This window comes from Furipterus horrens, unplaced genomic scaffold (genome assembly GCF_987537825.1).
Source record: "Furipterus horrens unplaced genomic scaffold, mFurHor1.1.pri manual_scaffold_3, whole genome shotgun sequence".
Classification (NCBI taxonomy): Eukaryota; Metazoa; Chordata; class Mammalia; order Chiroptera; family Furipteridae; genus Furipterus; species Furipterus horrens.
The window spans coordinates 160434175-160452689 of record NW_028327173.1 but is presented as its reverse complement, the minus strand read 5'-3'; the positions used below and the strand labels follow the sequence as shown (position 1 = coordinate 160452689).

The following is an 18515-nucleotide window of genomic DNA, read 5'->3' as shown; positions in this document are numbered from 1 at the left end:
CTAGCAATGGAATTGCTGGTTCAAAAGGCAGTTCCATTTTTAGTTTTTTAAGGAAATTCCAAACTGTTTTCCACAGTGGCTGCACCAATCTGCATTCCCACCAGCAATGCACCAGGGTTCCCGTTTCTCCGCATCCTCTCCAGCACAAGTTGTTTGTTGATTTGTTGATGATTGCCATTTTGACTGGTGTGAGGTGGTATCTCATTGTGGTTTTAATTTGCATCTCTCTGATGGCTAGTGATGTTGAGCATACTTTCATATGTCTATGGGCCCTCTGTATGTCTTCTTTGGAGAAGTGTTTGTTCAGGTCCTTTGCCCATTTTTTAATTGGGTTGTCTGTCTTCTTGGTGTTGAGTCGTATGAGTTCTTTATATATTTTGGAGATCAAACCCTTGTCTGAGATGTCATTGGCGAATATATTTTCCCATATGGTTGGTTTCCTTTGCATCTTGCTGATGTTTTCTTTAGCTGAGCAGAAACTTTTTAGTTTGATGTAGTCCCATTTGTTTATTCTTTCCTTTATTTCCCTTGCCTTAGGAGATATATCAGTGAAAATGTTGCTACGTGGGATATCTGAAATTTTCCTGCCTATTTTTTCCTCTAGGACTTTTATGGTGTCACGGCTTACATTTAAGTCTTTGATCCATTTTGAGTTTATTCTGGTGTATGGTGTGAGCTGGTGGTCTAGTTTCATTTTTTTGCATGTCCCTGTCCAGTTCTCCCAACACCATTTGTTGAAGAGGTTCTTTTCATTCCATTTGATGTTCTTTCCCCCTTTGTCAAATATTAGTTGACCATATGAACCTGGGCTTATTTCTGGGCTCTCTATTCTGTTCCATTGATCTATATGTCTGTTTTTATGCCAGTACCAGACTGTTTTGATTACCGTGGCCTTGTAGTATAGTTTGATATCGGGTATTGTGATTCCTCCTACTGTGTTCTGCCTCAAAATTGTTGTGGCTATTCGGGCTCTTTTTTGGTTCCATATAAATTTTTGAAGTATTTGTTCTAGGTCTGTGAGATATGTTGCTGGTATTTTAATAGGGATTGCATTGAATCTATAAATTGCTTTGGGTAGTATGGACATTTTAATGATGTTGATTCTTCCCATCCATGAGCATGGTATACGCTTCCATTTATTTGTATCTTCTTTAATTTCTTTCTTCAGTGTTATGTAGTTTTCTGTGTACAGGTCTTTTACCTCTTTGGTTAAGTTTATTCCTAGGTATTTTATTTTTCTTGTTGCTATGGTAAATGGGATTTTTCTTTCAGTTTCTATCTCTGAGTTTTTATTGTTGGTGTATAAAAATGCCTTCGATTTCTTAATATTGACTTTGTATCCTGCTATTTTGCCGAATTCACTTATTAGATTGAGTAGTTTTTTTGTGGAGTCTAAAGGATTTTCTATGTACACTATCATGTCATCTGCAAATAATGACAGTTTTACTTCCTCTTTTCCAATTTGGATGCCTTTTATTTCTCTTTCTTGTCTGATTGCTGTGGCTAGAACTTCCAAGACTATGTTGAATAGGAGTGGAGAGAGCGGACATCCTTGTCTTGTTCCTGATTTCAGGGGGAATGCTCTCAGTTTTTGCCCATTGAGTATGATGTTGGCTTCAGGTTTCTCATATATGGCCTTTATTATGTTGAGGTATGCTCCCTCTATTCCCATTTTGCTGAGAGTTTTTATCATAAATGGGTGTTGTACTTTATCAAATGCTTTTTCCGCATCTATTGATATGATCATGTGGTTTTTGTCTTTCATTTTGTTTATGTGGTGTATCACGTTTATTGATTTGCGAATATTAAACCATCCTTGCATCCCTGGGATGAATCCTACTTGATCGTGGTGTATGATCTTTCTAATGTGTTGCTGGATCCGGTTTGCCAATATTTTGTTGAGGATTTTAGCATCTATGTTCATCAGCGATATTGATCTGTAGTTTTCTTTCTTTGTTGTGTCTTGACCTGGTTTTGGAATTAGGGTTATACTGGCTTCATAGAACGAGTTTGGGAGTCTTCCCTCTTCTTGTATCTTTTGGAATAGTCTGAGGAGGATAGGAGTTAGTTCTTTCCTAAATGTTTTGTAGAATTCACTTGTGAAGCCATCTGGTCCTGGGCTTTTGTGTGCTGGGAGTTTTTTGATTACTGCTTCAATTTCGCTAGCTGTTATTGGTCTATTCAGACTTTCTGCTGCTTCTTGATTCAGTTTGGGCAGACTATAGTTTTCCAGGAATCTGTCCATTTCCTCTAGGTTGTCAAATTTCTTACCATACAGTTGTTCGTAATAATTTCTTATAATTCTTTGTATTTCTGTGGTATCAGTTGTGATTTCTCCTCTTTCATTTCTGATTTTATTTATTTGGGTTCTCTCTCTTTTTTTCTTGATGAGCCTGGCTAAAGGCTTGTCAATTTTGTTTATCTTTTCAAAGAACCAGCTCCTACTCTTGTTGATCTTTTGAATTGTTACTTTAGACTCTATGTCATTTAATTCTGCTCTGATCTTGATGATTTCCTTCCTTCTACTTGATCTGGGTTTTGCTTGTTGTTCTTCCTCTAGTTCTTGTAGCTGTAGGGTTAAATTTTTTATTAGAGATTCTTCTAGCTTTTTTAGGTAGGCTTGTATTGCTATGAACTTTCCTCTTAAGACTGCTTTCGCTGTATCCCATAGGTTTTGGGTTGTTGTGTGTTCATTATCATTGGTTTCCAGGAACTTTTTGATTTCTTCCTTGATGTCATTGTTAACCCATTCATTATTTAATAGCATGTTATTCATTCTCCATGAGTTTGAATGTTTTTGAGTTTTTTCCTTGAGGTTGATTTCCAATTTTAAGGCATTGTGATCTGAGGAGATGCTTGATATAATTTCAATTTTCTTGAATTTATTGAGGCTTGTTTTGTGTCCTACCATGTGGTCTATCTTTGAAAATGTTCCATGTGCACTTGAGAAATATGTATATTTTGCTTCTTTGGGGTGTAAACTTCTATATATATCGACTAAGTCCATTTGATCTAAAGTGTTGTTCAGTGCCTCAATATCTTTGGTGTTTCTTTGCTTTGAAGATCTGTCCATTGTTGACAATGGGGTGTTAAAGTCCCCTACGATGAGTGTGTTGCTGCCTATATCTTTCTTGGAGTCTTTCAAAATTTTCCTTACATATTTGGGTGCTCCTAAGTTGGGTGCATATATATTTATAAGGGTTATATCTTCTTGATGGATTTTTCCCTTAAGTATTATGAAATGCCCTTCTTTGTCTCTTTTTATGGACTTTGCTGTGAAATCTGTTTTGTCTGATATAAGTATTGCTACCCCGGATTTTTTTTCATGTCCATTTGCTTGGAATACATTTTTCCATCCCTTTACTTTCAGTCTGTGTAGATCTTTTGTTCTAAGGTGGGTCTCTTGTAGACAGCATATATGTGGGTCATTCTTTCTAATTCATTCAGCTACCCTATGTCTTTTAATTGGAGCGTTTAATCCATTTACGTTTAAGGTTATTACTGATAAGTACTTATTCATTATCATTTTCCCCCTTTGTACTCGTGTTCTTCTCTGTTTCTCTCTGTTTCTTTATCTTTTTAGAGCAGACCCTTTAGCATCTCTTGCATTGCTGGTTTGGTGGAGATGTATTCTTTTAGTCTTCCTTTGTCTGAGAAACTCCTTATTTCGCCTTCCATTTTGAATGAGAGCCTTGCTGGGTAGAGTATTCTTGGTTGTAGGCCTCTGTTTTTCATTGCTTGGAATATTTTTTGCCATTCCCTTCTTGCTTGTAGTGTTTCTGCTGAGAAATCTGAGGATAGCCTTATTGGAGCTCCCTTGTATGTTATTAGTTGTTTCCCTCTTGCTGCTTTTAGGATTCTCTCTTTGTCTTTGGATGTTGCCATTTTAATTATGATGTGTCTTGAGGTGGGCCTGTTGGGGTTCATCTTCATTGGGACCCTCTGTGCCTCCTGGATCTGCGTGACTCTTTCTCTCCTCATGTGAGGGAAGTTTTCTGTCATTAGTTTTTCAAAGAGGTTTTCTATCCCTTGCTCTCCTTCTTCTCCTTCTGGAATTCCAATGATACGGATATTGTTACGTTTCATGTTGTCCTGCAGCTGTCTTAGAACCTCTTCAGTCTTGTTCAGTCTTTTTTCATTTTGTTGCATTGTCTGGGAGTTTTTGTGTACGTTGTCCTCCAGCTCGCTGATCCGATCTTCTGCTTCCTCTTGCCTGCTTTTAATTCCTTCTACTGTGTTCTTCAATTCAGAGATCGTATTCTTCATTTCCTCCTGGCTCTTATTGATAGCTTCCATGTCCTTTTTGATGCTGGTATAATTCTCAGTAAGTTCCTTATAGTTCTTCTGGAGTTCACTGTAGTTTTTCTGGAGTTCTTTGTAGTTTCCGCTGAGCTCATTTAGCTTCTCCATAATCCATGTTTTAAATTCTGTATCTGATATTTTGCTCCCCTCTATTTCATTTAGCACTCTTTCTGGGGATTCTACCTTTCCTTTTGATGGGGGGTTGTTTCTCTGTCTCCCCATTTTTGTGATTCCTTTTGTTTGTTGGTGCTTCTTGGAATGATCAGTTCTTCCTGGATCTGCCTCTGGTAGCGTCAGATCATGTACCAGACTGGCCCTAGGCAGCCTGTTGGAGACTTCCAGGGATCTACTGCCTTTGTCTCTCTTCTTTAGTTGTTACTATACTCAATCTGTGATCAGCCGTCAGGCTTAAGGACCGTGGGTGTGGCAACTTAATTCCTGTAGGCAGGGCTTTTATTTCCCCTTAGTATGACACCACTTGGAGGGGGATGGTCTGTCTGCTGTACTGGGGCTGAGTCAGCACTGGCTGGTCCTGGGAGGGGGTTAGTGTAGCTTCCACTTACTCCTCCGCCCTCCTGGATCTCCGTCTGTGTTGTCCTTGATGATATTTCTTTAATCTGTCTGGTTGTATTTCAGCTACTTTTTTTGGTGGATCTTTTTCTCTGGTTAGTTGATTGAGAGTCACTCTGCCCACCTTGTCTTGAGATCTTTTGTGAAGGTGCTGCTAAAACATAATTACACAACCCAGGCAAGAAACCCACACCCTCCAATGTCTCCCCCAAATACAATCCCACTATAGGCTGCAAATGAGCCCGTGTTAATATACTTGTGGAGATACTGGGACTCTTATTTCGTAGGAGAAACAGAAAGGAGTTGTTTTAAATGAAGGAAGGGTAATTTTTGAGCTGGAAGTTGATAGAGTATTAATATTAGCAATTGGGATCAAGGTTATGTAAGAGAGCAATTAACACTTACACTGTCTGTTTGAAAAGGAGGGGAGGGTTACAGTGTGGAGAGAGAAAGTGGAAGTGTATAGTATTAGGATTATATAATCGGTATATACTATATGATTGGCCCTGGCTGGTTTAGCTCAGTGGATTGAGCGTCGGCCTGCGAGCTAAGTGTCGCTGGTTCGATCTTCCAGTCAGGGTACATCAGAGAAGGAAAACTCTGACTCCAAAAAACCTCCGCTGCCTTGCGGCATACCTCTTCAGGGGAAAGGCTAAGGGAGTAAACCCCGACAGAAAATCCGGAGCCGGAGTCCCTAAGGCGGTTTGACGTTGTAGTCAACACCGGCAACTCCTGCGGCGCACCTGAAGCCAAGCTGTATTGACTCCGTCTTTCCCTTGGACCCTTCAGCTGCGAAGAGAGGGGGGGTCTGCTGCATGGGCAACAGCAGACCCTCCATATCACCCTGCCCAGGCTCTGTAGCTTCAGCATCATCGCAAGATGTCGATTCAACACGGGAGGAGACAGATACGATGTCACTCCCGAGTCGGACTGCACAGCCGTTCTCGGCGGTGCAGATAGACTCTTAAGAAGCTACACCATCGTCTCTCGAGACGGACGGCTGCCGACGATATACTATATGATTAGCGTGGGAGGTAGGGTAGACACAACAGACATCCAGGTAGACAGACAGCCAGAAATTGAAAGAAAGGGCTGGGGAGGTTAGAAGGTAGGAAATAGATTGAGAGAGAATTTTTTAAGGATAAAAATACAGAGTAGAAAATAGCAAGACAGGAAGGGAGAGAGGAAAGAGAGAGAGACAGTAGAGAAGAGAAGGGTAGGAGAGAGAACAAAAGAAGAAGGGGAGGTAGAAGAGAGGGGACTGGATTAAAATTCTTTTTTAAATTATATGTTATAAAAAAGATTAGGAGATTAAAACATGATATAAAGTTGCAAGATAGAGAGAAAAGGTGGATATAGAGAGAGAGGAATAGGAGATAGGAAAGCAAGAGGATTTGGGAGGAAAAGAGCTCAGAGGAGGGAAGGAAATCAGGAGGAAGAGGAGATATTAGGGAGGGGAGGATTGAAATTGAAGAGTTGGCAAAAGATAGGATGAAGGAGAGAAATACAAGAGGTAGGGAAAGAAGTGGGGGGATGGGGTAGAAAAAGAGAAGGGGTAAGAATAGGAGAGTAAAGGGAGAGGGGGATAGATTAGAATTATAATTTGAATATTAAGAGATTAGAATATAAAGTGTAATAGGGAGAGAGAGAGATTATGTATAGGGAGAGAAGGAAAATAAGGACAAGAGATGAAAGAAAAATGAATGTAGACTGAAGGGGGACAAAATAAAGAAAGAAATTTAATAAAGTTGAAGGTGAGTAGCGCAGAGAAAGGAGAGGGTGAGAAAGGGAGAGAACTTAAAATTATAAAATTAACTGAGAATAGGATGCAGGGGAGAATGCTAAGGGGAGAGAAGGTGGGGAAGGGGAGGGGAGATAAGGAGCGAGAATAAGAAGGGACTGAGGGTAGGGGTAGTTAGAGAGTGAGAGATAAAAGAATGAGGATTTTAACTCAATTCAACTTTTATGCACAGTCTCTGGGTGTTTTTGGTTTGTTTGTTTTTTGGTTTTTCCTTGCTTCCTTCCTGAGTCTGCTCCTATTCAAAATTCCATGAGTTTCAAATCTTTTCTGGTTGGTTGGCTGGCTGTGGGAGGGTTCTGCTTGATTCTGGGGTTGCTAGTCTTTTTTTCGTGGGCCTACCACCGCTCTGCTGTGAGCTGCCTTTAGTTGTCCCCTCCTGAGGCAGCCTCAGCCCTCCTCAGGCTTGTCCAGCTACTCCTTCCCTCTGTTGGTCCAGCCTGTGCCTGCCAGCAATCCCCGCCCTGCCTCCGGTCCTGTCTCTTCCCAGGCTACAGCTTCTGCTCTCTTTCCTGTCTATATGCCAGCGCACCCCACCTCTCTCCCTGTCTCAAGATCGTCCTTTTGTTCTGCAGGACTCTGGCACAGTCGGTCAAAGTGCCGGGCCCAGTGGCCCTTTCCTGCCCAGGGCCTCTCCCCTAGTCTGGAGCTTTGCAGTGGCTTTCCTGCCTGTGCTCTTCTCCTTGCCCCAAAACTTTCTCTATTCCGAGCTACCGCTTCCACTGGCTTCCCTGTCTATCGGCCTGCGCGCTCTATCTTTCTTCCCGCCACAGCACCGTCCCTTTGTTCTGTGGGACTCTAGCGTGGTCGGTCAACGCAGCACTCTCCTTCACCGGAGCTCTCTGCCCGTCTGGAGCTCCGCAGCAGCCCTTCCCTGCGGGCCCTTCTCCTTGCCCTAAAACCGTCTCCCCTCCAGAACCTCCGCCTCCGCCCTCTTCCCTACTTACACATCCTATTTCTCTCTTAGCCCCAAACCTGCCTTTTGTTCTGTGGGATTCTAGCGCGACTAAAGAGCAAACACTGATTTCAAGAACACAGTTCTCCCCCGGTCCGGAGTTCCGAAACAGCTTTTCTGTGCGGCCCGTCTCCTTGCCCCAAAACTGCTCCTTTGTTCTGTAGGGCCCTAGCGCAAGTGCTGGGCGCGCCCGGGATGCCGAGCTTTCCGTCGGAGGTTGCAGCTGAGGATGTTTCTCTCTAGACTCAGGTCACACAGTTTCTCCCAGTCCTGGTTGTTCACTGTTCTCTCACTCCTCTGGCTTTTTCGGCCAAATCCTCTCCCTAACTCCCTACAAGAATTCACTCCCGGCTAGTGAGCTCTCCGGCTTGATACTGCAAACGCACGGAGTCTCAGAATGACTCAGCCTGCAGTTTGTGATAAACCCCTCCACCCCCCCTCCACGCTGCTCCCACGATCTCTTCCCCGTTCACGTTATCAGATATTCCCACTCACTCAGTCATTCCTCCCCGAGTTTGTTCCTCCTGGATTGTCTCCTTAACAGGAGCGAGCTGAGAACACTGTTCCTACTCCGCAGCCATCTTGGTCCCCCCCTGTAACAACTTTCTTTGAAATGTCTCATTAGATATTTGAATTTCGTTTACCAAGTTGTAAGAACAAAAATTTTTTTAAATTTACTTTTAAAAATATATATTTTATTTATTTATTTTTAGAGAGAGGGGAAGGGAGGGAGAAAGAGGAGAGAAATATCAATGTGTGGTTATCTCTCTTGGGGACCTGGCCTGAAATCCAGGCATGTGCCCTGACTGGGAATCGAACCAGTGACCCTTGGGTTTGTAGGCTGGGGCTCAATTCACTGAGCCACACCAGCCAGCGCAAGAATTTACTTTTTTTCTAGGATAAAAACTTGTAGTATAGATTATTTTCACAGTATCCCGTGGCTAAATATTTTAAAATTATAATTAAAGGAGCTCCCATACCACTATTGAGAGGACTTTTATTAGAACCTATTGCTGCAACTTTTATGTTCAATTTCTGTATAGTAGCAGACATTTTTTGAAACTCAAACTCATGAAAAGAGTGCTTTAAAAACTGAAATAATTCTTTGCTAATATTTAGGATGAGATATAAGATACTACTTTAAGAATTATTTAGGTATCATTAAAATTAAGTCAGAGCAGTTTTAGGACACCAGATTTGTGGTTGTAGAAATTGTTTTTTCTTTTAAACAGAAAAAAGGAATACATCGTTGTACAAAATGCAGACTGCAATTTTTGACATGCAAAGAGAAAATGGATCACAAGACTCAGCATCATCGAACATTTATAAAACCTAAACAGCTAGAAGGATTACCTCCTGGAACAAAAGTGAGTTCAAATATGCTGCATTTTAACATTTGGTATGATAATAGAAATGAACTCCTGCCTGGTTTTATCTCTTGAATATAATAATTTAAAACATGATTTCTGGTTTTTATTAAGTCTCTAATGATCATTCTTAGGTTCAGAAAAAACCTAACCATCGTTTTTGGTTGGTGGTTTGTGCTATGCTAGAATGATACTCCTCTGTAAAAAGTGCAACTGGATGTTGTGTTCCGTGGATCAGTGGGTTGTGTCAATATTATATGATCTGTTTTGAGCTATTGTAGGCAGTGTCTATATCAGTTTTATCTGCTAAGCTATTTGAAATCAGGAATCATGATTTATTTACCTTTGTGTCCTCAGTATCTTGTATAGTGCTTTGAATGACATAGGTTCTTAGATGTTTGTTGAAGTCGTTATTGCTGAGTCTCCTCTCAGAAAAGCGAGTTCTGCTGCTGGATAGCATTTGTGTATTAAGTGAGCAAACACATGTCTGACTGCATAGTGATGATTGTGATTTACCCTCTGTTTTTTCTGACTTCTTTATATACAGTCAGCTCTTGAATATTTGTTCCAGTGGAGGGAAACAGAGGCATGGATAATCCAAAGTGAAATAATCCCCAAAACATTTATATTTGGCTTTGGGTACTTACCTTTGAATGTGGGTATGTCTGTTATTTGAATTAACTAAACAATATAAAGCCATGCTCTGAAGACCTAGAGCAAGAGAAGCTATCCAGCATCCTTCCCTGCAATCCATTCATTCCATGCTGGGACTAGACATGCATAACATGAATGTAAGCAGTGCAGTCCTCTCATACTTTCCCTTATTAATGATAATAGCAATAATAATATTAATAATGATACTAAATGTTTCTGTAGCACCTTAGAATTAGGCTTCAGTATGCTTTCACTTAGGTACTATTATTTAATTCATACAGTGATCTGGTGAGGCAGACAAGGCAGGTATTGTCTCGCACTGTAGATTAAGAAGCTTAGAGAGGATAAGTAACTTATTCTAGTCCACCTGGCTAGGAAGGAGTAGTATGAGATTTGACCTCAAATCTTTTGATTCCTAGTTCAGTGCTTTTCTATGATACCAAAACATGTTTTATAGGACTTCTTGGTAGGCTTTTTCTAATATACGTGAGGGGAGAATAGTCATTTGATTAACAAGAAATGTTGGTAGGTGTTTGTGTTTCCCATTGTCAACCAATTAATATAATTTTTGAATACTAAATCATAAACTTTATATTAATTCTCTTTAAGGAAATTCTAAATATTATTAAACTCTCCATGAAGTATATTGATTGGTGTAACCCCTCCCATAACCTTTGTAAATATAATTCTGCCAAATGAGCACCTGGAAAGAGGAGGTCACGTTTACTGTCGGTAATGTAGTATAAAGGGTAATGCAGGGTAAAGGGTAATTATTTTTTGGGTTTTGAGATTTAAATTTTGACCTCTATGTGATATATTTTAGTTATATCAGAACATAGAAATAGCCGTGGAATGTGCTCTTTAATATTCATATAATCCCTAATTATCCATTAATAACAGCATATAACCAATTTTAATACAAAAGTATATTAAAAGTAAGTAAATATCAAATTTAATTTATCTAAACATTTAAAAGAAATGGAAGACATCCAATTGTAGTTTATACTTATTCTTTTCAAAATACTGGCTATTTAGCTTTTTGTTATATAGTGTTATTTTAATACTAATGCAAGGATTAATTTTCTAAAGTAAGTGTTATCTTTATTTTTGTAGGTTACTATTCGAGCTTCAGTTGGACCTCTTCAGTCAGGATCTTCACCTATACCTTCCATTAGTGCAAACACTTCTACCCTTCAGGTCTCACCTCCAAGGACAAAAAGTATAACTACTAAAAATCCCACAAAATCTAACACAAGTAAAGTTAATACGACTAAATCTAATGCAAGTAAAGCTAATGCAAATAAGCCTAATGGAAGTAAATCTAAATTCAAATCAAAAATCTCTAATATGGAAAAAAAACAAAGCACTTTGTCTAGTAGCAATAGAAAAAGTAAAGTCAATACAGCTTTGAGGAACTTAAGGTAATTTTTTATTCCTGATATACAATATTAATTTAATCTTAAATATAAGAATTAAACTTTTATTTAATATAAGTATATTCTATTACACAGCTCTTTCATATGTTTATATGCTATCATGTTAAAGGCCAAGCAAGTAATAAAAGTATTTTTTTTTCTAACTGTTGTTGAACAGTACTTAACTACTATATTTTTCCTATAATATTCATCTATTACACTGGTGGTGTTATATTTTGTGCTTATAACTTATGACATTTGAATTGGTTAATTTTTTTTATTCCAGTGACAAGCATTAACTAATGTTAGATTGTTTATACTTAAAGATCTAGCTGTTGTTTCATAGCAGATTTTAAAGTTATAAGTTGGCATTTAAACATGTTAATTTAAACAACTTGGCTTTAATTAACAATATTAATAAGGCTCTCCTTTATTATTTTTGTTTTTAAATATATTTTTATCATTTTCTTTATATCTCCATAAGGTTTCGTCGGGGAGTTCACAAATGCATTGAGTGTTGTTCTGAAATAAAAGATTTTGCAAACCACTTTCCTACATATGTCCACTGTAGTTTTTGCAGATACAACACTAGCTGTAGCAAAGCCTATGTAAATCATATGATGAGGTAAGATGAGTTAAATATTTGTGATTACCAATTGAATTATAATTCAGCAAGTTTGATTTTTGAAAACAGTTATCCTACTAAAAGCCAATTTTTCTCTTCAAGGAGCTAAAACCATCTAGCAATAGAGAATTTCTAGGATAATGCCAGTTACTATTTTCCAGCATAGAAATTCAAACAATTACTGTAACTAGAATTGTAAGAACATTTAGACTAATGAAATTAGGATAGGTCTGTTAGGAAAATAGATTTTCTATAGAAATTATTTTTCCTATGGGAATTTCAAAATTGGTTATTTTTAAAAATAAGAATTTAGATGGTTTAAATATATTTACCAAACAAATACATGCAATTTTATGAGTGTTATTCTCTTCGAAGCTGTCACTTTGAGAGACTCCAGGATTTTCAGTGGTGCTAGGAACTTTATTAATAGAATCTGTTTCTCTTTCTCTCTCTTTTTAATCTGTCTATCCATCTATCAAGCTACTTATCCTTGCATTTAGTAAAATGAGAAACTATTCTTGTTTTATTGTCATTGTTGAAATATTTTTCATTAATTTACTCAACTTAGATTATTTGAGTACCTAGTATTTACTCTATGCAGAGAAAGCCTGCATGGCCCACTTTACTTTCATTTGTACCTCATTAGTCAAATCATCTTTCAGAGTGGATTTTTATTTTTAAAATATATATATATAGTAAAAATACTGTTTAGATTTAAACTGGTTAGGTAGATTATTCAAAGTGAGGTTGTTTTATGTATTTTAAAGTTAGAAATTAAAGTATAATAAAAGGGATTTTCTCATAGATTATAGCATGACCTTTATGTTACTTTCTGGTCATTATCAGCTACTCCTTTCAAGGATTCTCCCACTTTTTTTTTAAACAATTTTATTTATTTATTTGTTTGTTTTATAGAGAGAGGGGAAAGGAGAAAGAGAGAGAGAGAAACATCAGTGTGTTTGCCTCTCACTTGCGCCCCCAACTGGGGACCTGACATGCAACCTAGTCATGTGCCCTGACTGGGAATCGAACCAGTGACACTTGGCTTGCAGGCTGACGCTCAGTCCACTGAGCCACAGCAGCCAGGGCTCCCCACTTTTCTTGATGGCTTCTGTACGTTTCTCACACTTTTCCCACCTTCATTAGCCTAAGCCTAACCTTAGGGTACCCTGACTTTTTTAGTACAGCACTTCACATCAACCCTTAAGTTATTGTACCCCCTTTCTTACCATCTACCATTTTCATCTTACATACACTGTTTGTTTCTTTCTTTTGAATTCCTACTTTCCATCACTTTCAGGGCTTTGACTCCTTTTCCTAGGGTCCCACAACAGTCATCTAACTTTATAGTCAACTTCACTGTCAGGGTCATCAGTTTTGACCTCAGGGTCATCCGTTTTGATTGCTGCTTTTTTTTTTTTTTTTAAGACTTATTTATTTAATTTTAGAGAGAGGGGAAGAGAGGGAGAGAAACACCAATGTGTGGTTGCCTCTTGCATGCTCCCAGCTGGGTCCTGGCTTGCAACCCAGGCATGTGTCCTGACTGGGAATTGAACCAGCAACCCTTTGATTCACAGGTCAGTGCTCAATCCACTGAGCCATACCAGCCAGGGCTGATAGCTGCTTTTTGTTGTTGTTACAGAATTCTTCATACCTTTAGTCCTGCTCACCTGGCACAAAGGCCAAGGTGAGACTTTGAATGTCTTCCTCTTTCAAACTTGATGCTCAGCTCTAGACTACCAAAGCAGTGCTTGATTCAAATCAATTCTAACTTCAACTTCATGATCTTTAACTTCAATTGGGTCGTATCTTTTTAGTGTTTCTTTATTTTTATGTACAATACCTATTTAAACAAACTTTTTTAAAAGCATATTTTATTGATTATGCTTTTACAGTTGCCCAGTTTTCCCCCCTTTATCCCCCTCTACTCGGTACCCCCATTTTCTTCCAGTAGTCCCCCTCACCTTAGTTCATTCAGTATGCTAAAGATTTTATTGTATTTTAGTGTTAGTTGTTAACCTGGCCTACTAATTATTCAGTAGGAGATAATCCTTTTCATTAGTCTTTTCAACATCAGTTTTTTTCCTGTTACCTTCATCCAGACATTGATCTCAGAAATCAATGATGCTCCACTGAAATAAAGTTAACTCTGTCCCTTATCTCCTCTGGTTCCTCCACAGCCTTATTCACTTTACTTGCTACTTCACTTCTCCTCTCAGCCAGGCTCCTTTTGCTTATAAACATTTTCAGGTATTTTTTTTTAAGATGGAGATTTGTCCCTACTACATACTCTCCTTATTTCTTATCTTTCTCTTACCATTTTAGATTTGTAAAAGGTGTTTGTTACTAGCTTAGTAGTGATTTATTTCTTTACCCATAAATTTGACTATCATCTCCACCTGCCAACGAATCCTGCCCTTTAAAGATTATCTCTCATGCACTTATGCATCACATTTATTCACTTTTTAAAATTCTTACTACTCCATGACCTCAGAGTTTTGATATTGTTGTTATTCACTTTTGAAACCATTCTCCTCAGCTTCTGTTAAACTGTTACCACAATTTTTCTTCTTCCTTTTTGGCGGCTCCTCTGTTCCGTTGTCTTTTCTTCCTTCAACATTTCTTGCCTCTTTACATTTCTTTTGTTGGTATCTTAACCACTGTCACTTTTACCTTTCAGAGAGAGAGAGAGAGTTACTATGATTATTAAAGAAATTCAAAATTAAAGTGCTTAATAATATGATTTGCACTTAGTAGATATTCGGGTAATTATATCTATTATTTTTTTCTAAGTTTCCAATATTAGGTCTTGCCTTTGATATTCACAATTTAGTAGGAGGTATATTTACCTAGCTTAATGTTATAAACAGATGACCATGAGAACACAGAGGAGGTTAAAACAAATTCTTTAAAGAAGAAATAAGGGAAGGTGTCCTATAAATGATATTTCATTTAGGCTTTGAAGGGTGACTTAAAAAATTTTCAGGGGGAAAAAATATCAGTATAATAATTTACTACTGTACAACAAATAAGACAGAGTACTGAATTTTTAAAAGATGTGCTTGAGTTAATTATGTGTTTTATATAGATACTGGCCCTAAATAATAGTCATTAGAAGAGCTGATGGCTAATTGTGATAGCATCATAGCTGGTCTCCTTCTATAATCCCCACCTACCCCTTTTTCTGTCTTTCTTATGTTGCTTGAGTAGATATATTTGATCAGGTCACTTTTTGGCCTAAAATCCTTTGCCTTCCTAACATTAATAGCATGAAATTCAAATTTCCTAAGAATGTAAGACCTTTTAATATCTAATTTCTAACTACTTTTTCAGTTCCTTTAACTCTTTATTTTTTTGAAAATTCCTCTCTTTCTAGCTCTTTGCTTCACGTGAAGCAAGAGAGTTAGGGACCTTCTTAACTGAAATGACCTAATTGGTAGCTGGCTGCTTCTGTACCTGAAAGCACAAAACTTTTTATTTGTCACTATCAGTGTTTATCTTGTGATAATTATTTATGAATATGTATTCACTTGTTTAACAAATATTTATTAGGCATTTATTTTGTGCTAGCTTCTGTTCGACTCCCTTCACTCCCATGCCCTACTGTGAACTCTTTAAAGCAGACAATTTGCATTCTTTCCTGTTGTATTGCGTTAGCTAAAAAGTTAATTTAGTTTCTGTAAAATAAAAGACACATTTTTCATTTTCACCAGTAACTTTACTGATTTGGATATTTGAAGTATGTCAGCTATCTCCCACATGGTATAACATTGATTATTCTCAATTAATGTCTCAATTTGGTCGCTGTCAACTACAACTGGTCTTACTCGACCATGGAACATCATCCAGCGAGAAATCTCTAGTATGAAAGTTCACAAACCACTTTCGACACGTTCGATCAGTCACAGCACTTTCTCCGTACACTGCACAAAACCTTTTTTGCGTTTCAGTTGCATTTTTACCTTCCTTGAAATAATAAAGCATAATATGCTGAAAATATTGCATATTTTCTTCCATCTTCAATATTAAAATTGCTACCCAAAAATTCAATTTTGATTTTTTTTTTTTAATGCATGCTGATATAATAGCTGTCATGATATAGCCTACCAAAATTGTTTCTAATGAAGTTAAAAGACAGCTATGCGGTACTAGAACAATTTTATGGAAAAAACCAAATGAATTTTTTGGACAACCCAATATCATTAACCTCTAGTCTAGTGTCTTTAAATATAGTAGACATACCATCTATATTGTTGAATATTTAGGAAATTTTTCCTTTTGTATTTCTTTGAAAGTAAAATTGTTACTTATACTGAATAAAAGCATTATTAAGAAAATACAAAGGGAGTTTTTTCCCTGTAGTTTTATTGAGGTATAATTTATACACAATAAAATTTACCTGTTTTTAGGGAATAGCTTAATGGTTTTTGATAATTACATAGTCATTTAATCAGGTAGAGAATTTTAAAACCTAGATTTTAACATTATGTTTTTACTATATTGTAATAGAAATATTAACCTTTTCCCTCTTTAGATTTATTTCTATATTGTTAACTTTATGCAGAGCTATTTGGAAGAAGGGTACTTTATTAACAAGGGATTCATTCCTAAAATACACAAAACCATAAGTATGCAATTTGTGTAATAAATACAAATAAAGAGGGTATTATAAGTCTCTCTTTTTTTAATCCTCACCTGAGGATTGTTTATTGATTTTTAGATGGGGGTGGGGTAGGGTGGTGGGAGAAACACCAATGTGAGAGAGAAACATGGATCGGTTGCCTCCTGTATGTGCCCCAACCAGGGATTGAACCACAACCTAGGCATGTGCCCTGTCTGGGAATTGAACCTTTCGATGTGTGGGACGACACTCTGACCTATTTAGCCACCTGGCCAGGACTAAGTTTTTTTTTTATAGAGAATTCAGTTAAAACTGGATTCAGACATTTGAAGTTTTAAAAGTACCAACATTTTAATAAGGTACAAATTATAGACAGAAATGGAAGACATCATGAAGGCCCTAAAGTATAATTTTTTCTCTTTTATTCTCTTAAATAGATAAGTAAACAAAAAATGTCTATTTAAGTTTGAGAAATAAGAAATAGAGTTGTTGTTTTTAATAACTTATATTCTTTGGCAGTCAGGTAAAATTTGGGACTCATTCCTCTGAAGAAACAGTTATGTGCACCAAGTTTTGCATATAATTTCAGTGTTTACCAACCCCAAGATGTTTTCTTCTAAAAATACTATTTAATTATTTTTGTGATGTCTTGAATTTGTAAACTCTTTCGATGGAAGTTATCCCCAGATTGAAGTAATGACTATTAGAAATTTTCTAAGGATATTTTCTGGGAATTAAAGTATTTCTTTTCTCATACATACATACCTTGTATCTGAGAGTGACCTCGTTAGTTGGCTACTTGGGGGCAGGAGGTTATCTTTGCAAACTAGCGCTACTGCTTCTCAAACTTTAGCTTGCATAAGAATTACTGAAAAAGCTTGTTAGAAGACATTTCTGGGCCCTACTGCCAGAGATTACTTCAGTAGGATTGTGGGGAAACACAAGTCTTTGCTTGTCTAAACGAGGTCCCAGGTGATGCTGATTTTAAATTCATGACTCATATATTTAGTATAGGGAAGTGTTCCTTACCAGATTTTAAAAGGTATATAAAAACTCTTAACTGGTTACGAAGCTTGGTTAGTGGTTCTGCTTTATTTATTTTTAATTACCTGTACTGGTAATGGCAAAGAACTCTCAACCCGGCCAGGGCATAATGATTATTCTTGATAAAAGTGCATATTATAGCAGAAATATTAGCAAAGAATTAAAATTGTTTTCAACTCTTAACGGATATTCAGTTAATTTGTGCTTTACTTTCTAATAAAACTATTTCCTTTTGTGCAATGATGAAAGTACTGATCACATAAGCATATTCTTAGGGAAATTGTGTCATTAGAAAATAAATAGGTAAAATGGAATGTGAGACAAAATATTGAACTACACAGGGATGACAAACATTTTATTTATATGATGATCTTTTAATTAAAACTAGAAACTTAAGTATAGACTTGAAATACAGCTATAAATTAATATGACTACTGTAGAATAAAATAAATAAAATCTGTTTTGTCTCTCCAGCTTTCACAGTAACCGTCCAAGTAAAAGGTTTTGTATTTTTAAGAAGCATTCAGAAAATCTCAGGTAAGTAGTCAATTTTCTAAATTCTTTCTATTGAAAAAAATGGTATGATTTTAATTTTTTAATATATTACTCTTAATGACATAGTTCATACACCATGCAATTCACACACTTAAATTGAACAACTGATAGTTTTTAGGATATTACCAAGTTGTGCAGCCACCACCACAGTTAATATTAGTACATTTTTATCAGTCCAAAAAGTAACTCTGACCCATTATGATCATCCCCATTTCCTTCCCCCATCCCTCAGTAACCACTAATCTTCTATTTGTCTGTATAGATTTGCCTATTTTGGACACTTCATGTAAATGGAATGATGTAATATGTGATCCTTTGTGATTGGCTTCTTCCATTTAGTATGTTTTCCACATCATCTGAGTTGTAGCATATACAGTATCGGTACTTTCTTATTTTATTGCTAAATAATAGTCCATTATATGGCTATACCATAGTTTATCCATTAGGTTATTTTAACTTTGAAGCCATTATAAACAATGCTGCTATGAACATTTGTGTACAAGTTTTTGTCTGGGCACGCCTTTTCATTTCTCTTTACTGTATATCTGGGATTAGAATCACTGGGTTATATGGTAACTGTTGAGCCTTTGAGGATCTGCCAGACTGTTT

General features: G+C 37.1%; 1 protein-coding gene across 2 annotated transcripts in view; it reads left to right on the top strand.

The window, feature by feature from the left end:
• Positions 1-18515, top strand: part of ZNF280D (zinc finger protein 280D) — a 101560-nt gene that overhangs the window by 56698 nt on the left and 26347 nt on the right. For both annotated transcript variants that reach the window (XM_090270648.1, XM_090270649.1), the window contains exons 12-15: positions 8858-8992; positions 10760-11067; positions 11546-11686; positions 17826-17888. In XM_090270648.1, coding sequence (XP_090126774.1) covers positions 8858-8992; positions 10760-11067; positions 11546-11686; positions 17826-17888 — 647 coding nt within the window. The remainder of the gene's footprint in view (positions 1-8857; positions 8993-10759; positions 11068-11545; positions 11687-17825; positions 17889-18515) is intronic.